This window comes from Coturnix japonica, chromosome 1 (assembly GCF_054131305.1).
Source record: "Coturnix japonica strain WE chromosome 1, WE-NBRP24, whole genome shotgun sequence".
In the NCBI taxonomy this organism is placed as follows: domain Eukaryota; kingdom Metazoa; phylum Chordata; class Aves; order Galliformes; family Phasianidae; genus Coturnix; species Coturnix japonica.
Window position 1 is genome coordinate 110469046 of NC_140663.1, and position 26269 is coordinate 110495314.

Here is a 26269-nt window from a genome sequence, read left to right on the forward strand (position 1 = left end):
ATAGGTATCCAGTTTCATCCTTACCTTTTTTACATATGCATGACCCAGCAGGGGAGGGCCTATCACGTTACATCCCGAGGGTCCGATTTCGCCTAATACAACAGTGTCCATATCATATTTCACCTTTCATGGCTCCAGTCTGCTGAAACTCTTCCATAAAGAATGCCATGAGTAACAGAATCACAGCATCCTTAAGATGGGAATAGGCCTCATAAGGTCATGTAGTCCATCCACCAGCCCATCCCCTGCCATGCCCGCTAACCATGTTCTCTCAGTGCCACATCCACACAGTTCTTGAACACCTCCCGGGCCAGTGATTCCACCAGCTTCCTGAGCACCCTGTGCCACTGCATCACTGCTCTTTCTGAGAAGAAATCTGTATTAATATCCAACCTGAACTGCTCCTGGTGCAATTAGACAGTGTTTTCTCTCATCCTATCACTGTTACTGGGAGAAGAGGCAGAACTTCAGCTCATCACAACCTCCTCAAGGCAGTTGTAGAGAGCAGTAAGGTCTCCCCTGAGCATCCTCCAGGACATGGCTGAGTTTGGTTTCAGCAATTCCATACTAAAAAGTATATTCCACAGTCACAACTTGGAGTCTTAATTTGTTTCTACCTTTGCACCTTAGCTTATGCTAGGATTATTTTAATCATTCTCATTTTATTTATTCCTATTCCTATCCTTATGTTAGTGTAGCCCAGCGAATGCCATCAATACAACCGTGGAAGGAGCGTTTCCACAGCAGGGGGCGTGGGGACCGAGCAGCTGCCTAAGGAAATTTGGGCTAGTTCAACCTCCTTCTTAGGTCATGCATACGGAGAAAAAAACAGTGATTAAATAAGTTGCCATATCGTGCTCTGCACAACTCTGTGGTGATTGTGCTTTCAGTTCCTGGTACTTCATACGAAGCTCCGCAACTCTAAGCTGTGTTATGCTCTACAGAATACATATCCCTTCTCTACTCAGACTTTTTATTCCCTGCCAGCAGTGTAGCCATAGCAACCCTTTATCTAGGAGAAAGTGGCACCCAGCCCAGACGCCGCTGCTCCGCCGGGTAGCGGCGGGACCGCGGGCGCTGTGTGGAAGCGGCGTAGGGCCCCGCCCGGCCGCCGGCAGGGGGAAGGGCCGCGGGCTGGGAGCTCCGTCGCGCCGTCCGCCGCGCACACAGGGAAGCGGCCGCCGCCATCTCCGGCTGGGCCGTGAGGAGAGGCGATGAGGAGCCGCAGTAACTCGGGGGTGCGCCTGGACGGCTACGCCCGCCTGGTGCAGCGGACCATCCTTTGCCACCAGGTGAGGGCGGCGGCCCCGGGAGTGAGGATGGGGGCCGGGGTCGGGGCGAGAGGGTGGGGGCGGCTGTCTGCCCTGCCCGGTGCGGCCTGCCGGCGTTGTTCATGCTGCTCTTCTGGCCCTGTGGGATGACCTTGAGCTTCTTCAGCAGCTGCCAGGGAGCTGGGCATGAGCTGAGCCACCCACGTCCTGTGAGCAGCCAGACAGAAGAGCAGCAGGCAGGAGAGGTGCTGCCAAGACAGGGCTGTACAGTGTGTGGAGGTGACCCTGTGCCCGGCATCCAGCAGCACATGAAACGTGCAGATTAGACATGCTTGCTGTGCACTGACAGAGCTCATGTTCTCTGAGACGTGGCTTGGAGAACGTGAAGTGTGTTTGAGAACATTGAGTTTTGATAAAGATGTGTCTGACAAGGCAGGGGTCAGGTGTCCCTGTCACAGCAATTGATCTGGCATTTGTAACAGTTGCTCTGTTTGAACATACAGCTAAGAAACGAGCGTAAAAGTTGATGGCAACGAGGCAGTGGGAATTAATGATTAAGTGAAGAATGTTAGGAAGTATTTGAGATGCAAGAGACTGTGTGGGGTGCTCTTCTGGGTTCTGTAAGCTTTGTGTCCTGAAATGCTCAAAGAAATACATTTTGCACTTCTCATGTGTGAGCTCAGGAAAGGACTGGGAGTCTCTGGCAAAACTGTGAGAAGCTGTATTGTGCAATCAGTACTTTCCCTCCTCTACTTTTTGGTATGGAAAGCAGTGGTTTGTCTTAATACATGTGACTTCAGGTATTAATGTTTATTCTTTACCTTTTCTGCCATGTTCAGAACCCAGTTACAGGGCTGCTTTCAGCTGGTACAGACCATAAAGATGCTTGGGTACGGGACAATGTCTATAGCATCCTGGCAGTGTGGGGGCTTGGCATGGCCTACCGAAAGAACGCAGACCGGGACGAGGACAAGGCCAAAGCTTATGAGCTCGAGCAGGTATGTTGAAGTTCACTGAAAAGCAACTATGCTATGTTTTGCCTTTTTTTTTATATGGTCGTGGTTTTGGTGTGTTTGCATTGCTGCTACATCTAGGATGTGGTGCTGTTTTCCCAGCATGGGATACATGTTTTGTTCTTGTGGCAGCAGTGTCTGTGTAACACAGAGCAGTCTGTGTTCCTAGCAGCCTCCCAGCAGGTGAGATTTGGAGAACGGAGCGACAGGGAGGCTAACATCACAATTAATATATATACCAAAAGGAAACTGGTAGGAGCATTGTTTGGCAGATTGTTGTAAACAGCGCTTCTCCAAGATTTTATGCCCTCATTAAGAAGACAATCTGATTAAACTGTGAGATCTTTGATAAGGTGTGTTGTGGGGCAGAAATTCAAACCTAGGTTGCTTCTATGATAGAATGGCAATTTGTTATTTTTCCCCCTAAGGTGAAATGTGCCCTTTGAAGCAGCTGCCTATGAAATATGAACAAGAGTAGTCTCATGGAAATCATATGTGATATATAGACATGCTTGGTTAAAGTGTGAATGTATTTTTAGGCCTTAATAATTTTCTGGAATTCAAGACGAAATCTTGTCTTAATGCTTATTCTATGCTTCTCTTTGTGCACACTGAAGCCTCTTCACATTAGTCGTGAAGGGCTGGTAGTACAGGAGTGTCATTGGTCTGCTTTATTCCTGCAGAATGTTGTGAAGCTGATGCGGGGACTCTTACAGTGCATGATGAGACAGGTATGTATGCGTGGTACAACTCAGCACACACACTGCTGTTAGCCTGAGCTGAACTCTGATCATGCTTGTACCTTTTTAAAATCAGGTTTGCAGCAAATCACGGTGTTGCCTTGATTTTTGCAAAGGTGCATACCTGTCACTAAGGGCTGAACTCAGCAAGGCCATTTAAGCTTACCCTTTCCCAAAGAAATGTGGATTTAGGCAGAGTCTAAAGTTCATGCACTCTGATCAATCAAAACAAGCTGAAGTAACAAAAAGTAGGACCTCGAGTTTCTCCCTATCTAAGACGAGGTGTTGTGAAATTGGTTGGAGAATTTCTTCTGAAGTGTTTCACATTTGAAATCTGTGGTGCTTTTCAGGTAGATAAGGTAGAGAAGTTCAAACGCACACAGAGTACCAAGGACTGCCTACACGCCAAGTACAACTCTGCTACTTGTGCCACAGTGGTTGGAGATGATCAGTGGGGACATCTGCAAGTTGATGCCACTTCCCTTTACCTGCTCTTCTTGGCACAGATGACTGCATCAGGTAAGTAGAAGATATTTTAGCCCTGGCTGTTACAGTTTTATGTTCAACTACATAGAAAGTAGTATTTCTATGGAAAAAGATGTTTGTTAGGATATCACACTTACAGTAACTGCCCAGGAAGGGTTAATTCCCTTAAAGTCTGTTGATGTACAAACTCTATTCAGAGCCATGTCAAAGAAGAGCTGTGTGTCTGATGGACAAATGGGTTTATTCAGAGTGACTGCATCAAGCTGAGTGCCACTGTCCTGTCTGTTTTCCTCTTCTAGCCAGCACTGTTTAGCTTTCTGCTCATAGCAACCATGCTCTTCCTGTGTGAGGATAAGGCTCTTCTCCTGAAGCAGATGGTGTAGCTGCTGGTGGTGCTGGGCCACATGGTTGTCAAAAGCTAGAGCTGGTTCATATCTCTCTGCTCTGTAACCAGGGTGTATGAATGCCGTGTTTCCACTGAGGGCATTTTTTGGCTGGCCTTTGAAACAGATGATGTGTATTGGTGGCATTTGAAGTAGTTTATCAGCAGCAAATGTTGAGGCTTGTTGCCGCTCCTTTTGAAATCAACCTGTGTCTTTCATTGATTTCTGTGAATAGAGCTGGTAGTTAGTAACAAGTATATAGAAGTTTGAAATTTTTTGAAGAGGAAATAGTTCTAATACATCATAAGTTCTTCTCTTGTTTTTAGGGTTACGTATCATTTTCACCCTTGATGAAGTTACCTTTATTCAGAACCTTGTTTTTTACATTGAAGCTGCCTACAAAGTTGCTGTAAGTAGTTATTTATATGTAAGACATCTGAACACAGCTTAGATGTGGGTGGGTAATTTATTTCTTGATGGTGACTGAAAACATTATCTTCTTTTTCCATCAGAGGATGTCAGAATTTGTCATTGCATTGTGAGCAACATTTCTGGAGGTGGTGGGACAGCTGTGAGGGGATTTGCTGTTTTCTGAATGAAGTGTAGTTGTTCTATCATCATAGTAGCGATTAATAATTCCTGGCGTTTCGTGGGCCTTTCTGAAAAGAGCAGAGTGTTATCAAACTTTTTGGGTAAGTGATGAGTTGCAGAGGCACAGGGAGAAGCATTCAGGTTAGAGGTCTTTATGTGTTCTATGGAGTAAGTGATTTATGACTGCGGATGTGATCCTGCGGAGATGTATTTGTATGTTCTGGTTGTTAAACATGCAGAGGAGCTCTTTGGATGTCACTTGTTATTTTATTCTTAATGCTGATAGACAAGTTTCCTATGAGGTTCTAGTTTTGTGGTGAGCCTGTGCGTGTGGAGGTGAGGTAGGGGAATACTGGTTGTGTGTGTAACCATGCCATTTTTTATCCTAATGTTGTTATTTTTGCAGGATTATGGAATTTGGGAACGTGGTGATAAGACAAACCAGGGCATCCCTGAATTGAACGCAAGCTCCGTAGGGATGGCTAAAGTGAGCATGTCTTTCTGGCTTCTCTTTTGTGGCTGTTCTCTTACTCTGAATAGCTCTAGCAAACCCAATGGCTTCCTTTTTCATAGCCACCTTAACAGCAGTTAACTAATTATATTAATTTTTGTTTGGGTATGAATTGAGTATTCAACATAAAATCTTTGTGATAATGGCTTACTTGGAAGGACCTTAGAACAGTTGTTCTGGGGACTGCAAAATGTGCAGCAGATTCATTGAGGCACAAACATGATAGATACAGTGAACAAGATTTTAAAAGGAAAGCTCCTTGTTCTCATCCTGACCCATATTCTGTGTGGCACAGCAAGTCCCGCATCAGCAAAGCCAGGACACTTCCAGGTTAAAGTAGGGGTGCACAGAGATGAACAGGTGGGTTATTAATATCTTCCTTAGGCATACACGTTATAGCTGAGACATATGAGATGTACTGATTCACCCATAAAGACAGGGCGTGATGTGTCTCTGTTGGCTGCTTGGCCATTAGGCAAGTGGAGAGCAGGTATCTCTATTTCCCTTGGGAAGTGATAGTATCAGAAGGAGAGGTAGATGGCAAAATGCTCTTCCCTGCAACAGCAGAGGCTCGTTCCCAGAGCATTTTGAGCAAGCCTTTCTCTTTGAATAGCCCTGCAACTCAGAGCCACAAATTGCCACTGAAACAGAGGGGTTATTTTGGAACATGGAAACGGGAGGAGCATTTATGGCTAAATATTATTTTTGCATTATTCAACAGAAGCACTGTTTCCTGTTGCTTTGCATTGGGTTTTAATTGTAAGAATGGTCAACAGCACATCAGTCCTGGGTCCTATGAATGGAAAGGCAAAAACATTGCTTACTTTTTCTAAAGTATTGACGTGCTTCCCATTGAAGTCGGAAACAGAGTCTGCAGAGCAAACTTCTGTCTTGTCTTTAAAAAAGGTTTTTACCTTTAGAGGAAAAGTACAAATGGTGGGGTGTATACTTGGCTTAAAAGATATTTAATGGCATTTTTGTGTATGTGGGTGTTGTTCATTTGTTTTGAAGGCTGCTTTGGAAGCAATCGATGAATTAGATCTTTTTGGAGCTCATGGAGGGCACAAATCAGTGATTCATGTTCTTCCTGATGAAGTAGAACATTGTCAGGTAAAAGAGCAGTCTTCTGTTTCTGATGCTAGAAGAAAATCCATCTCATTTTCCTTTTTTTTTTTTTTTCTTAATTGAAATGCTGATTAACTGGATTGCAACCTTAGTAAGGGTGACTTCAGACTGTGCTGTTCACCCTGTATCACATCCAAGTGTCTGGTTTGAAACATTCTCATGTTAACTTAGTTAAAATAGTTATGCAGTGAGGTCTCTCCATTTGCAAATTGTATATTCCGTTTGCATGTTACAGCCTTTATTCATATCCCTCTCTTCTGTGTTTTGCTCAGTCTATACTGTACTCCATGTTGCCGAGGGCATCCACATCAAAGGAAATAGATGCTGGCCTTCTCTCCATAATTTCCTACCCAGCTTTTGCAGTGGAAGATATAAACCTTGTTAATGTAACCAAGAGTGAAATCATATCTAAATTACAGGTAAGAATGTCTTTTATTTTCTAAATTGAAAAGCCTAATTAATCTAGGATTGACAGACTTGGTGTGTCCATGCATGGAACAGAGGGAGGAAAATCCCTAAGTGGCACTGGAAACTCACCACTTAGATGACTGTGAGGAAAAACAGTATGTGAAGATTTCTTTAATTTTGTCTGTTTTTATAGGGCCGTTATGGCTGCTGTCGCTTTCTCCGAGATGGCTACAAGACACCCAGAGAGGTACTTCTGATGTATGTTTTCAGTAGCTGTTAGGAAGAATGCTATCTCTTTTTAATTGGCATTATTTTGTCTTGCTTACATCAAGGGCAAAATTCCGTATCATTATGAAGACCTTTGGTAGTAAGCCAAGTAAACCAGTACATCTTCAGAATGACTCATGTCTCAGGGAGACTAGTGGTTTAAAGACTAATAGTTACTAATGAGATAAATTAATTAATGATTCTGCAAGGTATTAACCCTTAGACATGCTTAGGGTGCCTAAGGAAAAGAACTGCCTTTGAGATGCTCCAGGGTATCTATGAAGTGGGGCAGAGGCAAGATTACATGGGTGACATCTAGATTCTGAGTATGAGAAAGGCTGGCTTGTCTGGAGAGCAATTAAACAAGTCTGGGAGTGAATGTGAAAAAAGAAATCAAGAAGCTATGTGGAAAATTTGTTGTATTTTTATTGCTTTCTTTGTTTTAATTATTTGTATAAAATAGGCCTTAATTGTTTATGGACTTTGAGTGACTGTTTTAGCACCGTGACTAAAAGAACATGACTGAATTTCCAGGATCCAAGCAGATTGCACTATGATCCTGCTGAGCTCAAGCTGTTTGAGAATATTGAATGCGAGTGGCCAGTGTTCTGGACTTACTTCCTAATTGATGGAGTATTTAATGAGGACAAAATTCAGGTGAGAGAAGAAATGGCCTAGAATGGAAATACAAAGATGTTAACCCCCCATAATTTGTAGCTTTTCTCTGTGTTTATTTTAATTATCAGTTACCACCTTTAAAAGTCCTCATGACCTTTTTTTATTGGCAGAACCCTTTACTATTTGCATACATACAAATTATGTATTTGTGCAGCTGAATTGCATTTGACAGATAGCAGCAGCTGGGTGAGGATGTGGATGGAACATTTGTTTTCACATGCTACTCAGGCTGGAGTGTGATAGGTATTATTGTTTGAATGTCTTGCAATGTTGATGCTTTTTTGGCATCAGACAGTACTGGGAATCACTGAGTTTCAAAGGAATTTAATGGGGTTTCACACAACAGGGTGGAAGCAGTCTCCAACTACTCTGACCTTACTGGGAAGTTCATGTTGAAAGAGCAGCACATAATGAGATAATACTAAATGTATTCAGATCAAGAGCTCTACTGCTTGATGGCTTGAAGGAGGTAACAAATACATATGATTTTAGGTTGCCCAGTATGCAGAGGGACTATGATTACTAAATAAAACTTCTTAAAAATAGAATGCCATCAGAAACAAAGCTAGGAATTTCAGACCAAAAATACCTTTCTATAACAGATGTAAGTACAGTGAAGTATTTATTAACATTAGAAATATGGGTTGTTTTGCTGAGCTCAGCAGAAATAGTCTGGTAGAGAGAAAAGTAATTTTGTTTCATAAGGAGAAAAATGAAAAATTTTTGAAACTTCACTCACATTGATAAAAATAATTGTTCCAAAAGCAGTCTCTAGAATTTAGTTAGGTGATCTGGTACATTATGTACCTGATTGCTTTTATGGTATGCATATGGTCTGTGGTAGAGTGTCCTCAGAATGGGCAATTGACCGCAGTTCCCACACTTCAAACGTAGTTGTGTGTGACACTCCAGTGGTGGTATCTAGTCTTCCACAGTTACTGCTTCATAAGCCTAATTGCATTGGCAACAACCATTCAGAAAGTAAGCACCCTGATCACTCAGCAAGAGTGGACAATACTAGTGTACCATGACATGACTGTGTGGCACTGAGGGACATAGTGGGTGTGGTGGGGATGGGTTGGTGGTTAAACTGGGTGATCTTAGTCTTTTACAACCTTAATGAGTCTGTAGTTCTATGTTAATGTTTTATAGCAAGCAATACAAGAACAAGACGATTTAATGTTCATTTAACTTAGGTATTTTTATTTGATTTACAGCTATTTAAGGCTTTCCTTAGGGCAAATTTTTAAGAGAAACTGAATTCCCAGTCCTGCAAAGTTGGATTCAGAATATCATGCACAAATGTGCTTGGTAGAAAGCTAACAATTCCTAAACCTCACACTTCTGATGAATATTGCTTGTCCTGATATCTTCCATGTCACTTCATTATCATGATCAAATTTTATGCAGGATTTCTAGTGACAAATCAATTGCAATAATTTTTGTGTTTCAGTGGTTTGTTTTTGATTCAAGATGTGTGCTTATGCTTTGGAGAATGATAATACTGAGATCTTGGAATAATGTCAGACAATTTGAAGCCTCTTCTTCCATCAGCAAGCTACGATCCACTTTTCCCTCTCCCCCTTCTTGTTCACTTCTTATGAATTTTCAACAGAGAAGTAGTAGAATTATAACTTTATTATTTCTGTTGGCTGAGTGTATTGTCAATTTTCTTTTATAAATATCTCCAGGTAGAAGAGTACAGAGAAGCTTTGGAAGGAATACTCATTAGAGAAAAGAATGGAATAGTTCTAATGCCTGAACTATACGCAGTCCCTTCAGAAAAGGTATTGTGAAAATGCAGCATCCACTTCAGTATGTGAAGTATAGATATGAAGATCAATGTACCACTTTCCTGTAGCTCATAAATCTAAGTCAGTAAAAAACAATAACAGTCCATGGCACTGATAAACTTCTCACAGTTCCCACTGAGAAATGGTAACTTTAGGCTTCTAAATGATCAGATCCTGACAATAGGAATCCAAGAGTCTATGGAAGTTCTGGAGCAGGTGTAAGATTTGTAAGTTGCTGTAATAAGGTGTATTTAAGAAGTGCTACTGCTAATTTAGAAATCAAATCTCAAAGTAGTAAAGCATAGACTGTTCTGCCTGTTTATTCTACGGGTGGTTTGTGCTCGCTCTTTTTCAGAGCTTGTATTTGAGATGGAAACAGGTTTTAGATGAATCAGGATTCATGTTAGATTTTTAGTGTGTTTTTTATCTGTTGTTTTTTTTGGTTGGTTGGCTGTTTTTCCCATCTTTTCTGTCACTGTTTTACCCATTCCTCTCATTGTGACAGAGAAATTCAGATAACGTGATATCCCCTTCCATGCTACTTACTTTTATATCTCTCCCTGCCAACTTCTCCCACTTCAGACTTCTCAGCCCCCACTGGGGCTGTGGAGCCTTCTGGACTGGTCTGAGTTTAGGGCAGGAGTATCAACAGCTGATGTCTTCCTCAGAGGTCTGAGGCTGAATCTCTGAGTTACCTTCCTGTTGGGAGGAAGTGTGTAACAGCACAGGGCCTTTTTCTGAATTCTGATATGATTATGATTGGGAGAATATGCCAAATAAATGGTGTAATTTTTGCTTACCATTTATAAATTCTATAATGGCCTTGATAAAGATGTTGTCTAGGAGGTTATATGCTCCTCCCACAATGGATCAAGTCAGGGGTTTTGATTTTCTGTATGCCAAAATGGAGAGATTCTACTCTTTATTTTTGCATAGACCATTCTTGCTAAAATAAGAAGGGTAGAATAGGCTTTGTTTTTGGAAAGCAATTCCAGGTTCACCTTCAGAAAGCTAGGTAGGAAGCAGTGAAATTCAAGAATCATCTTACAAGGAGCTGGAAAGCTGGCACAATTCCCTACAAGTTTTCCAGAGGGAAGGCAGGAAAGGGATGACAATAAGAAAGGGGAGGTCCTGACACCAAAGTTATACTTGTGTGCAGAGTCCTTGTTCAACCTCCAGCTTCAATAGTAGTTTGAGTGGTGTATGAAAAGGAAGCACAGTTTTTGTCCCAGGTTGCATGCAGCCTCAAAAGTAAAATCAAGAGGTGTCAGTAATAGAGGGTTAGAAAGGGCAGATGATAGACCATATTTTTACAAATACTTACGGGTTGTTCTTCAGAACTTTAAGATAAGTTTCCTGTTTGTGTTTTTGTTGTCAGGTTGATGAGGAGTATGAAAATCCTCACTCAGTGGATCGTGTCCCAATGGGAAAGTTGCCTCATCTTTGGGGCCAGTCACTGTACATCCTTAGCTGCCTATTAGCAGAGGTAATTATTTCTTGTATAGCAGATAAGTTTGTGTTTCATTTAGTTTTGAGTTGGTTTAGCCTTTAAACACAATTTATTGTCGGGTAGGGGTCAGTGTGTTTTCCAATAAAAATTGTGGAGGGGCGACTCTGAGCTTTCAGGAGCTTACTCGTGTATTTTGTATAACATGGGTAACATACCATCTGTATATTATATTATGCTAAATTGTCTGTTTCTCATCAAGGTCAGTAAGTTGCCAGATGGGCTAGATATGTTCAAGAAATACAAAGTCTAGACTGACTTGACTGTTCCAGAGCAAGGATTCTTCAGTTTCAGCTCCACTGGGTTGCACCTTATTCTGCAGCATAAGATGCTGACAGGGTTGTCCAGTATTAGCTATGGACTTGGAAATGAACAACTCAGTATCCCCAAGGAACTACAGAAAAATCACTGGCCTGGCAACATTGCATCACTTGGTGCAACTCTAAAATAGAAAATATGGATATGCAGATTGTGTCAGTCATAACCATTTTCTTGTTATTCCAAGAAGTATTACAGCCACTACAATATTGATTTTATTGAATGTACTTAGTGGGCGGGATGGGGAAACCAGACGCTAATCCAGCTCTCCTGATAAAATGTGAAAATTGGTTAAGAAATCTTCATCAAAAACCTTTTACTTAATTTTTGTTTGTCTCCATTCTCTTTTATTTCTTTTGTATTTTTTTTTCTAGGGATTTCTGGCTGCAGGTGAAATTGATCCCTTAAACAGAAGGTTTTCTACTGGATTTAAACCTGATGTTGTGGTACAAGGTTGGGGATCTTTTTCTTTTAACATTCTGAGTAAACTGGACTACGTGAAAGTGAAGTCCCTATTCAAGGGAATGAAGAAGGACACATTTTAAAATGATACCGATCTTTGCATGGCACATGGATGCTTTGGTGATACTGTGAGAAAGTGGTTGTTTGTCAAGCTGCTTTTCTTCTAGGAGGAAAGATCAGCTTTAACAAACCTGTTTAAAAAAATCACTAAGTATAATGTTAAGACTGGTCAGAGACTGGAAAGTGACAAGCTTAATGTTTTATTGAAATAAATAAATAATAGCAGAAAGAGGAGGGCTGACAGGAAACCATTCAGTTCAGTTAGGATTTTGTCCGCGCTCTTTTCAAAGGAGCCAAGAAAGCAAGGGATGGGGCAGATCTCTGTCCATGGAGGTGAGGAGTGAGCTAGACAGCAGAGGGCAGCCAGACTTACAGCTGTCTTTTGGCTGCTTCAGGGTGTGTCTGCTGTTTTCATCAATGCAGGAGCAGCCAAAACTACATACTTAAGTTGAGGGCAAACACCAACTAATTGGGCATAAAAGCTTTCCTATCGCCTGTGTCATTCTGGAAAAGTAATCAGCTCATTTAGCAGGAGCAGCCTTCATCAGTGGTATTTCAAGCTGAGAAAAAACTTGTTTATCTCCTGTTGTTGTCATAGCAGTGACATTTTGCTACTCTAAAATGTGTGATTTCCCTTAGATGCATAAATGCATGCTTATTTTTAGCATTCTTTGGCTGCTATATAAATAGCAGTGACTATGAATTATCAGTGCCAACCCAATAAGCCACCTCACAATGGGCAAAACCTTATATAGGACAAGTTGTAAAATCAGGCCTTGGATTGTAAATTTCTCCAACCTGGGGGGTTTTTTTTCCTATCTCTTCCATTTTATGGTCTTTAGACATTTATCATCATAATCCCAACACATTTGTCCACCACTGACCTAGATGTAATAATTTGATGTGATGTATTATAACAGTTTATATTATATTTTCAAGTATGGTTTCCCCTTGCTTTGTGGGGGAAAAACCCCATCTCCTGGAAGTGACTGCACAATCCAAACCATGTGAAATTGGAGAGAAATGATATCTAACTTCCAAATTAGCTATGCTTTGAGCAGGAGGTTGGACTAGAGACCTTGTGAGGTCCCTTCAAACTACCATACAATCCAGAATGGAAAAGAATGACAATATGTATGGAGAATTAGAGAGCCAAAAGCACTCTGACATCCTGTTAGATCTCATGAAGATATAAATTAAGAAAGAAGTAAAGACTTTGTGCATTTTTAGACAGCTACACAACAGCTGGGAGGTGACAGTAAAGGCACTCTGTTATAATGAATAACTATGGCTCTTACTTGTGTTTTTGTTTTCTGTTATGCAGTAACTGTTCTGGCAGAAACCAATCAAATTAAGAATCTTTTGCAAAACCATGGAATCAATGTTCAGAGCATTGCTGATATCCATCCGCTGAGAGTGCAGCCAGCTCGCATCCTAAGTAATCTCTACACCATGCTAGGTAGGTATTTAAATATCTCTACCGCCATACTGGGTATTTTTACATTTCTTACACGCTGCCTCAATTTCTTTGATTTAAAAACAAATGAACTGAGAAGAAATAAAACCCCACATTACTCAAAATTAGAGCACCTGTCTTAAAAACTGACATCTTATTCTGCAGGAGCTACTTCTAAAGAGAACAAATCTTTAGGCTGTCAGGTTCTTTCTGTTGTTCCAATTCTGAGCCAAATGGAGCTGACAGAAGCTCTCTGTCTGCAAATCCAGAAGCCTTTAAGGCTTTTATAGCCCCACGACTTTAAATAAATTTCCACTTTCTCAGCGGTGGCCCTAGATGCCTGCCAGTTTGTTTAACTAAATGCATAAAAACTCCAACTTCTTTTAGTTAACTTGAAAATCTGATAAAGCTTCAGCCACCACTGGCTCTTCTGGTAATACTTGCTGGAATGAAAGGGGTCTTGGTGAAAATTTATTGCCTGCATTCCTAATTGAACTTACTTTTACAACTTAAAGCAGGCCAAAAATTCATGACTCAAATCTGTTGCTGTTACTAGAAAGTAAAACTGAGATGGAGTGGATCAGCATTGGTAGATACTTCTGCAGTATGGACAAGGAAAGCTAGCTGTATCATGCTTCCGTGTCAGTCTTGAGCATGTTTCTGTGATAATGTGGAAGAAGATTTTTGTTTTTCAGTGTTATGTGGTTGTTTTTTTGGTGTTGTTTTGTTTTTTTTACAAAAAGTAAGATTGCCTTCAAGTAAGTGTTAGAAATGAAGACTTATATGTTAAAAAGGAACTTGCATATACTGTTTTGGGAAAATAATTTGTTTTCTTATTACAAGGAACTTCTAATAAGTTTAACATTTACAGGGTTTTGCTGATGTTTGCAATTATTCTGTAGAAGTTTGATACAGCTTTATTTCACTAATGGGGCAAGCAGGACAACTTGACACAAAGATGTACTGTTTTCAACAGTGACTTCTTTGGTAATGTTCCCAAGGATTTCTTTTTAGGCATTTAGTTGCTGGGCTTGTGTTCCTTGTCAGATGGATTCAGGTCAGCTCCTGGGTGCTGGAGTGAATGCTGCAGTGCAGAACATTAGCTAATAATGTTCTACAGCGAGTACAGTGGGGCTTACTAGCCCAATGAAAGGAATCAAGATTTGTTCTTCAGCCTTTTACAGTCAAGAATTTTAAGGCTCTATAACGAAAACCCTGCAGTTTGTTACTTGTTGATGGTCTGTTTTTTGAAAAGACATACTTTTAATTTTCAGTTGTGAAGCTTTGGGTGCTGAGCAATGAATGTGATTAGAATACTTAATTCCATGGTCAGTGAAGCCAAACTTTTAATTTTTAATTAGGCTTTTGAAGTACTCTGGCTACTATATTGATGGTTGCTACAAAACACACTATTCTGTATTGTCTCACTCATATATCTATTGACTTACTGAAACGAATGAAATAGGTCTCCATATCTAAGATGGTTGTTGTGGAAAACCAGAGAGGAAGTGTTAGATGATGTTTTTTTTTCTTCCTGTCAGGTCGGAATGAGAAAATGAAATTAAGCGGACGGCCACACCGACACATTGGAGTTCTGGGTACCTCTAAGCTGTATGTGATAAGAAACCAAATATTTGCTTTTACCCCTCAGGTGAGCACCTAAATCTAGCAGGGAAACCCTGTGTACTTAATGGCTAATCATTAGGGAAGCACTTTGCTTTTGTGTGCTATCATTCCACTTTAGATAGAGCAGGGCTGATGAAGCAGATGTACTTTGCTTTGTGTTTTTTGAAAATTTTCAAATTAACATTTGAAAATATTTGAAAATGGCATTTATCTTTGAATCAGGAACGTGCTTATTCCATATTAGACTAAAACCTCCATAAAGTTTTCTGTTGTACTTTTCAATCAGACATTACGTCCTCCCCCTTTTTCTCTTTTTGATGGAGTTGAATTTATGTTTAATTTCACTTTCCTGAGGTTAGTAATTAACTCACATCTGTTGAAGTTGAGTAATGTCCACAGATTCTGTGGTTTTGTAATTTGTACTTCATCCAGTTCTCTATTGAAAACATCAGTAAGGAACAGGGCAGAGGCTGCTGCTATTTAGATACCCTCTCAGACTGAGAAAATGGTTAGTTTCTACCATTTGAGAGCAGTTGTTGAAGCAGTTCAGCCTTTTCAGATGCTTTTCTTCAGCTCACTAGTGTGGAAAGCTTTGCAGAAGTCAGGATATGTCTGCCACTTCCTTGTGTGTGCAGTCTTGTTGCTCTGAAAGAATGAAGTTAGACTGGTTTGCTGAGATTGGTTTTGATCTGACTATTAGGCCAACTTGCTTTATCATTTGCAGTTCTTTTGGCAATGGGATTGTCTGGTCTACATTGTTCTGGCCTTCCTTTCTAAATACAGGCAGTATATTTGCTTCCCTCTGGATTTCTAGACTTGTCCTCTCTGAGTTCTCAAACCTAAATACTAGTGGTTCAGAAAGTATTTTGGCTGCTTTCTTAAGTTGTTTTAATTAGTTTCTTTATGCTTTGCCAGCTCGAATTTACATGATATTTAACATTTTCTTCCCAACCCCAGGCTGAACTCCTGTCGCTATTCTAAAAGCAGTATTACAGATCATAATTTACTACTTTTCATCTGTCAGTAAAGGGGATACTGATTAACTTAGTTTATCTGTGTTTTCTCTTCCTATCGTCTTCGTCTCTTCATTGAAAGATCTGCAGGTTCTGTGTTTTCCAATTACTTCTGATGTGTTTACAGAGTGTTTTCTCCTTGTCCATAATGCATCTTACCAGTCAATGTATATTTTACATTCCAGCTTTCGTCCTCTTCCACCCTTCACTAGTGCTTGTGTGCATTTAACATTCATTGTGGCTGATTTGACACACTTTTCATTGTTTTTTTCCAGCTTTTTAAAATTTCCATTTCTGGTGATATAGATGTAATAGTCTCTTCTTGTGGCTTCCTTTGTAGTGAGAATGCCACCTTTTACCACTGTACATTGAATGTACCTTTTTTTTTTCACAGCATCTGTCAGATGTGCCTTTTCTGCTTGTCTTTCAGTGTTTCTAAGAGATACTTGCTAGTTCTTGGTCCTTAGCATGCACTCGAGCCTGTTTATTGTATACTTATTGTATATGCAATACAAGCTTGTTTGTATTGCTGCTGTTGGTTTTTCCTTCCAAATTTAGGCTACTTTAGTCTTTTGGATAATAAGATTACTGTAGTTTACCACTGGAAAAATTCTCCCTCATGGGGGTTATCATCTACTTTCTGTTTGTACATCTTACTTTTTTCACTGTAAGCCTATAAATGTAAGAAAATACGCTTTCTGAAGACACATTAATCTCTTTTTTTCCTAGTGATGTGCCTTGTTAGGTTAATTCGCATAAGCTCTGCTGTGGTCTACAGTAGTTCATGTGGCTTTTGTTAATGATTTGAGAGAGGACATGGGAAAAAATTACAGAGAATACTAACAACCACTTATATGCTGTATTTCTCTATTCTCTAGTTTACTGACCAGCATCACTTCTATCTGGCTCTAGACAATCAGATGATTGTGGAGATGCTCAAGATAGAGCTGGCTTACCTCACTTCTTGTTGGAGGATGACAGGGAGACCAACTCTGACGTTTCCCATCACCCACACAATGCTTGGTAAAGTTGATTTATCTCTATTTCAAGCACAGTAGATTGTTGTGGAGGAGTAGGATGTGGGTAGGTTTGAGAGGAGACAGATGGTGTGACTGTTTTAACATCAGAGTTTTAACTTTGCAGTTTAACTTTTTCAAGTCTGCTGAACTTTGATGACAGGGTAATACTTAATTTTGTTTTATTCCTTCTTAATATCCCTTCATCTTCTCATTATCACCATGCTGATTCTGTCCAAATAAATTTCATAGTAGTCCTTTGGGAACTTGTCATGAGTGGAAGGGCCTGGAGTTGATTTGATTTTGTTCTGAGGGTTTTTTGAATAGACTAGTATTGATAATGCTTGCAGGGTCTGTTTTAAGTTTGGTATTTGATGAGGTTATTTAAGAATGTGTTGGTAAGATTCAAACTCTTCCATTGTTCTTTTTCAGTTGATGATGGTACTGACATTCATCCAGCAGTTCTTGCCACCATACGAAAATTAGAGGATGGTTATTTCGGTGGTGCAAGGTAATGCTGTAGCCCTTAAATGGTTCCTAGAGAGGGGAATCTAAGGGTGTTGTGATTGTTACCATAACACAGTTAAGTGCAGTTAGTAGATAGAGCTGTGCTCAGCAGGACCTGCAACTATTTTTTTTTTTTGCATTTATTTTCTCCACATTGGTTATTTACTTCTTCGTAGTTACGAAAGGTAGATTTGACTGCTAGATCTCATGGATTTTGGAGCTGTTGAAAGCTCAGTATCAAAATGGTGTATGTTAGCTCCCTCTCTCTGGCATACTTTTCTGTTTGCAGGGTGAAGATAGGCAAGCTGTCAGAATTTCTTACCACATCTTTTCATACGCATCTGAGCTTCCTGGATCCAGACTGTGATATAAAACTGTTTGATGATTCTCATGAAGGCCGTTGTAGCCCTGACAGTGAATATGGAGGCTATCCAGCAGATTTCTGTGAAAAAGGTAGTAGTTTTTTCACTTTATTTTTTCATCTATGTCATATTCTGTCAGTAGAGTCTGGGGTTGACCTACACTACACAATCTAATATATACACAGTTGATAGTTATTCAGGTTTCTCATACGTCAGCCTGAGGATGGTATGTGCATGATTTAGTTTGGAGGAGTTTTTGTGAATTGTTCCTACATTCTTGGTGTGGCATTGACCAGTAACTGCTGTGGTAAAGCTGAGTCTGAGAACCAGCAGGTGGGAGGTGTGTAGAAGATGCCATAGGAAGTAGTGAGTGTGAGGAGTCACAGAAAAATCCATGCACAAGGGCTGATCTTTGGTCTACCAAAAAGAGAAAAATTCTTTTGATCTCTTTCAAAGGGAAAAACAGTTTCTAAACTTAGTTGTTTAAAAACTATCAAAAATTGTTTACATTTTTCTTTCCGTTTTGCTCAGCTTAAAACTCTCTTGCTTATTCTTACATTTTTTTGTGCTCTTCTCTGTGAACAAGAACAGAGTGATGTGTGTGTAAAAAAGAAAGCACTGGTATTTTATAGGTTTTCTTACGTTTAATATCCCTTTTATGTTTGTCTCATTAGAAAGCCAGGATGAGCTGGATCAGTATATAAATGATATCCTGCAGAGTACTGCACTGAAGTCATATCTGCCTCCAACTTCAAAGACTGCTCATCAACCACTTGTGTTCAGTGCAAATCATTCCACACAAGAGATATTGTCAATAATGGCCAAGGCAAAGGGTTTGGAGATTCCAGGTACTTCTCACTGTTATTTGCCATGGGTGCTAAGAAGGATAAGTTCAATTATTTTCAAGTTCTAATATTTGAAGAAAGGTAGTAACACAAGTGTATTGTAGCTGCCAAGAAGTAAGTCTGAAGTTGTTGCTGTACTTCTCACGTTGTCCCATATCATGGTGTAAGTATAAATAACGTGCAGTGAATCAAAGTTTGTGTTATGGAAACTAGCAGATTGGATAGAATTTTAGAACATGAGTCAGTTATTTCTTTTTTCTTTCTTCCTTTTTATTTCTTTTCTTTTTTTTTTTTTTTTTTTTATCTTTGTACAAAGGCAGACAAATAATTTAATTTCTTAATCCAATGAAGTTGTGGTGAAATGAAATATTTCAGTGGCATGAAACATCAGTATGCACATGTAAGCTCCAAGTCTATGAGAACAAATGGAGTTGAGAGGGAAGGTAGTTTTCCTAATAATGCTGCATTAAACTGATTGGAGGACTTTCACCTGAATAATGCTTTGACTGAATTTGTGAGTAGATTCCAACAACCACAGTGTTTTACATGTAGATATGTAGTATCCAGTAGCCTGGTTAAGAGAAGGCTTCTCTTAACTTCAGTGGATATTAATAAAACTTCAAACTTTAGTCTTTTCTCCTATATTTCATATGCTGCAGAATCATGTGATCTTCTGTTAAATTTAAGACATGAAGATAACAGAGCATTCCTACTTATCACTTTAATTACAGCATTTTTTTCAATTAGACCATTTTCTCCATTTGTTAGACATGTTTTGGCATGTTTGCTGCAGAAAAATCTGAAATACACTTGTCGGGATCAGGTCATTCATTTGTAGGACACCGCAGGCATGGACTGCAGTAAGAGGTATCAGTTCAGCATGTTGTGCCTCAGCCTTTGATGTGCTGATTTCAAAAGCTCTTGGAGCAAGTCTGCAGGAAGGAAAAATTCAAAGTGTGAGCTTGTCTCTTGAGTTCCACACACAACATCCTGGAAATGTTGCCCAAGTTAACTTGACTCTCAGAGGTATTTCTGTTGTTTTTTGTGGTACAGTTGCTTCATGCTGGTGTTTTTGCTTTTCGGCATTACAGCAACAGGCCTTTTTTAAGTGTTGTCGTTGGCTTTGATTTCCAGCCGTTTCTCTTCCAACTAAAGTTCTGAACACGCACCGGAAGTCTTTGAATCTTGTTGATATTCCCCTTTCTCTTGAGACAAAGGTAAACTGTGGGATTTTTTTTTATGCTGTTTGTGTTTTTAGGGCTTAGTATTTTGAGTTCCTCTGATTTCCAGCCAAACCATATGCTAGTTCTCATTTTGTTACCTTGACAGCAAAGCCAACTGCCTGGGGCAGTGAGTGGGTAGGGGGTGGTTGTTATTTTTTTGCTGCGAGGTGTTTTTTGATACATAGATATTATTAAATTATATATATATTCATTACTGAATGTGTGCAAGAAAAAATAATATACTTATTTCTAACATCAAAGGGCTACATCATCGTGTTTGGTCTTAATGAACAATGAGAAAGATAAGATGTTCGTGGCTTTTAAAATTATTGTCCAATAAACAGTACTTGTATTAATTTTTGGCCAGGAGAGTAGCATATGAAAGGACAGATATACAGCACAAGTTAAATCCCCCAGTAAAGCACAAAGGGCAAGGCTGAGCTGGATATTCTGTCCTAGTATGTGTGACTGTCTGCTGAGGATGGTGACATGAGGTTGTATCCAACCTGCTAGAAGATTCTGTTTTATAGGTGTTGTCCACAGAGGTGGTATTTCAGGACCATACAAACAGCTGAATAGCTTGTTAAATAAAACTTGTTTTCATCTAGGGACTCACTGCAGTGTTGCATCACCTGACTAGTTAACATGCTTGTTCCAAAGCATTGGAAAATTTATGATGGCACCATCTGCATAACTAAAGCATCACAGTTATACAGTTTAGAGACTGGACTAAAAAAAAAAAAAAACAAAAAAAAAACAAAACCTACCTCTAAATGTTTTCTACAAAAAAGTGCTATCTTTCTGCTTTACTTCATTGCAAGTAGCATCATATGACAGGAAAAGTATATGAATAATTTTGTTTACTTCTATGAGAACTTTTTTTTGTCCCTAAAGTAGCTTTCCTGGTTGATTGAACCAAATCTAGAGACAGAAAGTCCATTCTGGGTGTTGCGTTTCTGGGGATCAGGCTTATTTTCATGTCTGCAGTAGTCTAGGAAAAACTAAATGATATGTGTATATTTCAAGCACAGAGTTGTGTTTCGTGTCTGTTATATTCTTTTAGTGGGGAGCTACAAATTTAATCTGCTGCTTCTGTCAAGGTCTGTTATTGATTTTCATCCCTCTTTGTTATCAGGACCATGAAAAGGTTTTGAACTTAGCTAAAGATGCTCATGGTGATTTGGACTGCAGGAAGCTTGTTGAACAGCTGAAGGAATGCCCAACGCTCCACGATCAGGCAGATATCTTATATATCTTGCATATACTAAAGTGAGTTATCTGGGTATAGACTTCAGCCTCTTAAGTTTGGTCACAGCTATTTGATTGTTGTGCAAAAGGTTGTCACTGTTCAGGGTTGTATTTTCAGGGGAGAGGTTAAAATGTTTTGTGCTTTAACAGAAGCATTTTCAGTTAGCTTGACTACATAAATGGTTTGCATTCAAAATACATCTGTGGAAATTTCACTGTTGATTGACACACAATTTTGCCAAAGTGGAAGTGGAGGGATACTTCATTTTGTCATTTTCTAACGAAAGCACAGATGCAGTTTTAATGAGTACTCATTATTTTTTCCTCTAATCCTTCTATGCTTAAGTGCAATAGTTGACAGAAACATGGCGTTCTTCAAAATGTTTCCAGAAACAGCTCGAGCTGCTGGTGTTAGTAAAAGAAAAACTGCTCACTAAATGGATTTGAGCAAAATTTAAGCATATATTAATGGAGTCATCTTCCAGAGTGTGCTAACTGGCATTTTATTCCTTATGTTGTTGGAATCTGATAAAAAGTAGGTTTAGGTTGCAAAGGCATGTGTTTATTGATCACAACTGATTGTCTTCCTTATTGCTACAAAGTTGTGTTATTGTTTATCTTAGTCTTTCTTGTGAGAGGGCCTCTTCTTTGATCTTTTTATTTTCCTAAGTGAAATATTTAGTAGCCTCTCTTAAAAAGTAAAGGAGATCCCGACTGCATGTAACACCCTTAGTTTTGCTTCCTGAAACTGTTTCACTACTGGAGTCCCTGTTGGGTTTTGGTGGACTCTGTCCCTCCAACAGGAGCTGAAGGAACCACTGTGGTGCTTGGAACCACTGTCAACTAGAAGCACCTTTTTGCCATCATACAGTGAATTTCAAAACTGGAAAAGGAATGGAAAACTCCATTGATTCTATCAGTAATGACAAAAGCAGTGTGGAAGTCTAGTTAGTAACGAAGAATGAGGCAGGGTGAAAAACTCATAAAGGTCCCTGAAGTGTCTGAAAAAAAATGGGTACCATCTTTATCAGTACTGAAAAAAAGTGCTAAATTTCACTCCTAAAGAGAAACATATGGAGCATCCTTCCATTCTTCCCAGCTCCTTCCTAGTGCTCCACTTAAAGCCAAATGGGAAATCCCCTGGATGATTGCTTTGTAGTCACAGGCTTAAGGCCAAGTGAGGTTATATGAGGTTAATATGAGAGGTTAATATGGGAGTTGCTGTTACCGGGAGGTTTTTGCCCATTTGTAGCTGATCTCTGATGAAGGGCACCCATGTCCCATTCATTTCACCCAAATGACTGCTACACAAATTCATCAGTTCAGTCAAAGTCTGGTTGCTCGTTGTGTGTTAAGACTGAGCAATGTAGCATTGTTTTCCACTTTCTCTTCCTGTATCTTTCTCAAAGACCCCTTAGAAATGTACCATTTTGATCTAATGGAAATGATCTTCTGTTTTTCTACAGAGGCCCTGATTGGGATACACAGCTGAATGGACAATATGGAGTCACTGTACATTGCCTGCTCAATGAGCTCTACAGAAAGGCAGGCCTCAATCAAGAGTGGGGCTTAATCCGTTATATTTCTGGTATACTTAAAAAGAGAGTGGAAGTCCTGGCAGAGGTATGAGATAGAAATAGCGCTGGTTCAGATTCCTGCCTGAAAACAGGACTACTGATGTGAGGCGCAAGTGTCAGTGAGGCTTGTGTTTGTACTCTTCTGGTCTTATTTCACAACAAACCTAGTGCAGCATTTGTTTGTAAACACTGTTTGCTTTTCTGATCTAAAATCTTATTACAACCTCTTTCATGTGTACTGAGAAGTGTGCTAAGATTAGAGCGGAGTGAGAATGTCAATCTGTAAGTGATTGTGAAGGCCTCATTTAATCTCTGTTTAACCGAGCAGCTTAACTGTGTGCGTTGAAAGCTTTAGTGGTCATTGTTAAATGCTTATTGCTTTTGTGGTAACATGAACACTTGAAGCACCAGTATGTCTTAGTGCAAGAGATTATGCAAAAACATGTTGCAGTGATTTCAGTCCCATTAGGCAGGCAGTCTGTAGTGTGAGTGGCAGTGGATGTGCAGAGGCATTAGGATATATGGCCCTACTGAATGTTAACATGAAAGATCCAATGTAAGGGTACAGACTTCATTTGGAACATTTCAAAACTACTCTGCTGTTTTAAAGATTTTTTTATGTACCTGTCCTTGCATATTTCCAAAGAACTCTTTCTCTAACTTCTGGGCATTTTCAAAGCTTTGATAGTCATACCTAGAATGGCCTGTTTTACTGACAGTTGTATTTGCAGGGAGCTGTTTGCAACAGTCACTCTGCGTGATACCTCATTAAGTACTTTTTCCATCCACAAGACACGGAAAAGCAGTACATGCTCACAAAAACCCATGTACATTAAATTGCAGAGATATTGACTAAGAACTGGAGAGGATGAGAGTAGAGGTGATATAGTTTTGCTGGACATTAAAGGAAGGAAAACAAGCTCATAGAAAAATATGCATTGCTTGCTGAGGTCTTTGATTCAGAATAATGAATCAGGTGAATTAAGCACTTGCTTTTGTAGGAAGTATATATATCTTATTTCATATCTATTTTATATCTTGTGATAAAGTCTTTTACCTCCAGTCCTCCTAGAGAGCATAATAATTCTGCTGCTGATTTCAGTGTGAAGAAGCAGGCTTAAGTAGGAGAGGGCAAACTCTTGTAGTCCTGTTAACCTCAGGGGATATTTGGCAACTGGTTCTTCTGGATCTGCATATCTTGTAATCAGTAGAAATGCACTTAGAAATTGCTAAGTAAATACTTAATTTTCTGGAATTAAAAGCTGTGTCACTGTTGCATGTCTCACAAGGTCTCTTGCTTTCTGTTGTGTTGCGATAGGCATGCACAGACCTCCTGTCACACCACAAGCAGCTTACAGTGGGGCTGCCACCAGAACCCCGCGAGAAAATCATTACCACGTAAGTTAGAGTTTCATCTCGGTTGTAGAAGCAGATTGCCTTTCATATTCTTGCTGGTACCATTCTGCTCTCACCTTGGTTTATTTTTCACATTCAGAAAGAATTGCAGCCACCAAGGCAGAAAACCCTGCGGTGCAAAGATGTTCTGGGTGACATGATTCTAGCGTGTGTTCAAGAACTTGACAGCAAGTGCTGGACTTACTGCTAACTGTAGTTTGCCCTCTTACAGCCCTCTGCCACCCGAAGAGCTCACAGATCTTATTTATGAAGCTAGTGGCCAAGACATCAGTATTGCTGTCCTGACACAGGTACGGAGCATGTGAAAAAAATGGTTCTTTAAGCTGTGCACAGTGTTTTCTTCTGAGACTGGGAAAGCTAGGATGACCCATGCTGAAGGAGAGCTCTTCTAATTTGTACTTACAGGAAATAATTATGTACCTGGCGATGTATGTCCGATCGCAGCCTAGTCTTTTCATGGAGATGCTCAGGCTCCGCATTGGTCTGATAATTCAGGTGATGGCCACTGAGCTGGCTCGGAGTCTGAAATGCTCAGGTAAGAATAGTTTTATTGTGGGAGATACTTCTGGCTTTGTTTCTGCTTCACATCAGTCACTGATTTTCCTATTCATGTTAAATTCTTTTGTAAGCTTCTTCATTTACATACACAGTTAAAAAATGAAAATAATTTCTGTTTGGCTTAATGAAGGATTCCTGCCTCCCTGCACTCCGTCAGTCTGAAGTAGATGTTAAGTGCTTAAACACCCTGAATTTCAGTGCTTGCGGTGCAGATCATGAAATTGCATGTGTATGTTTTTAGGGACTAATTTCAATAAGAATCAAGACACTTGGTATCTGCAGAATATTTGGGACTTGATTTTTCAGCTTTCATGTGGGTTTTATTCAGCACACGTTCTCTGCTATGGGTCATCCTTCTCCCTTGGAATGTACATGGTTGAAAAATATTTGCTATTCAGATTTCAGCTAGTCCTATGTTATCTTTACTTATACCAGGAGGTCAGTAAAAATACATACCTTATAAGACTGCCAGATGTTGCATATGCACTGCAAAAAAGCAAAATTAAGAAACTAACAAGTTGTACAGGATGAAAATACTGTATGTAGAGAGGAGAAATCACAGCTGAGGTGGTATCTGAAAAACCATTGAAGAATTTTCCACATCAGAGGAATTTAAATTGGTCAGAGGTCAAGAAGAAACAGTCATCAGAAGTGATTGAATTTATGTGTATGTGTAGTAATGTGTAGTATGTGAATGTGTAGTCTCAAATGCTGATGCCTAGGAGCATGATTTTTGTGGCTCAGCTCATTGTTGTTCCTAGTGTATTAGCACACCCCAAGGGGGAGGGGAAGACTCAATAGAAGCTTATTTTACACAGGCCTCACTATGGGCATCACTGATGTCTCTGAGCAAACTCGGTGGCTGCCTACCTGTGGGAAAGTATTTGTCCTTTAGGAGAAGTTGGTAAATGGAGCCAAGTCATTTTCTGGGATAATTCTGTTTCTCCATGAGGAACATTCAGACAGCCCCGTTTCCTTCAGAGCTGAAGCTGAGTACCAGAAGCTGAGTACTGTGTTCACAGTTCAAAGCCTCTTTATCCCATGATCCCTTTTGTTATTTCTTTGTATGATGCCCTCAGCTTCACTGCTGCCTTTTCCATGTCCTCCTATGGGAAACTTTTCTGTGCACCCCTGTGCCCATGTGTCAGCAGTTTAGTTAGGAAAGCCATCCGTAAAGCATCCTATAGTTATGTTTTTTATTTCTGTGTGTGGGGCTTTGCTTTGTTTTTAATCGTACTTGTTTATTTTGTTGTTTAAACTAGGTGAAGAAGCTTCAGAGAGTTTGATGAATCTAAGCCCTTTTGATATGAAAAATCTCCTACACCATATTCTCAGTGGAAAAGAGTTTGGTGTGGAAAGAAGCTGTAAGTTATCTGTTTGGGTATATGTTAAATGGGAACTGTAAATATAGAGTTAGATTGTCTACTAAGTAGGAACCTCCCACCCATGCATGTGAAATAGAAGTACAGGTAATTTATTGAACAGATATATTGCATATATCTGCTGTGGGATAAAAAAACACATATAAGAGAGACTGTCCTACACAGGAGTAAGGTTGTATCAAGGCGAACTTTAAAGTGAAGAAATGTAATGTGACCAGAAGGAAGACCGTGAAAAGGACATATCCATTCTGCCTTCCAGGAGTGTGTCTGTGACCCCCAATATTTCCAGCTGACACTTTAGCTGTGTCTTAAGTCCTCATAGACAACTCCGATGTCTTTTGAAGCTATGACTGTTCTGTGTCTTGGAAGGTCAATCCCAAACATCCAACTGTGGCTCTCTACCTCTGAATTAATGCAATCAGGTTTA

At 39.9% G+C, this 26269-nt stretch overlaps 1 protein-coding gene across 5 annotated transcripts in view; it reads left to right on the top strand.

The window, feature by feature from the left end:
- The first annotated feature begins 1164 nt into the window (after positions 1-1164).
- PHKA2 (phosphorylase kinase regulatory subunit alpha 2) overlaps positions 1165-26269 on the top strand; it is a 32193-nt gene continuing 7088 nt past the window's right edge. For 2 of the 5 annotated variants that reach the window (XR_014947158.1, XR_014947159.1), the window contains exons 1-26: positions 1165-1292; positions 2111-2269; positions 2968-3015; positions 3375-3543; positions 4220-4302; positions 4891-4971; positions 6007-6105; positions 6393-6539; positions 6722-6775; positions 7330-7452; positions 9165-9260; positions 10645-10752; positions 11466-11544; positions 12938-13072; positions 14611-14720; positions 16587-16731; positions 17157-17235; positions 17521-17684; positions 18268-18441; positions 19530-19655; positions 20797-20930; positions 22376-22532; positions 23805-23884; positions 24114-24192; positions 24308-24437; positions 25723-25824. Coding sequence is in view for 3 of the 5 variants with exons in the window: in XM_015886135.3 (XP_015741621.2) it covers positions 1215-1292; positions 2111-2269; positions 2968-3015; positions 3375-3543; positions 4220-4302; positions 4891-4971; positions 6007-6105; positions 6393-6539; positions 6722-6775; positions 7330-7452; positions 9165-9260; positions 10645-10752; positions 11466-11544; positions 12938-13072; positions 14611-14720; positions 16587-16731; positions 17157-17235; positions 17521-17684; positions 18268-18441; positions 19573-19655; positions 20797-20930; positions 22376-22532; positions 23805-23884; positions 24114-24192; positions 24308-24437; positions 25723-25824 (2896 nt within the window). In the remaining 2 variants the exon portion in view is untranslated. Of the gene's footprint in view, positions 1293-2110; positions 2270-2967; positions 3016-3374; positions 3544-4219; positions 4303-4890; positions 4972-6006; positions 6106-6392; positions 6540-6721; positions 6776-7329; positions 7453-9164; positions 9261-10644; positions 10753-11465; positions 11545-12937; positions 13073-14610; positions 14721-16586; positions 16732-17156; positions 17236-17520; positions 17685-18267; positions 18442-19529; positions 19656-20796; positions 20931-22375; positions 22533-23804; positions 23885-23981; positions 24194-24307; positions 24438-25722; positions 25825-26269 lie in introns of those variants that run through there. The other 3 variants (XM_015886135.3, XM_015886144.3, XM_085550353.1) reach the window with 2 other exon arrangements.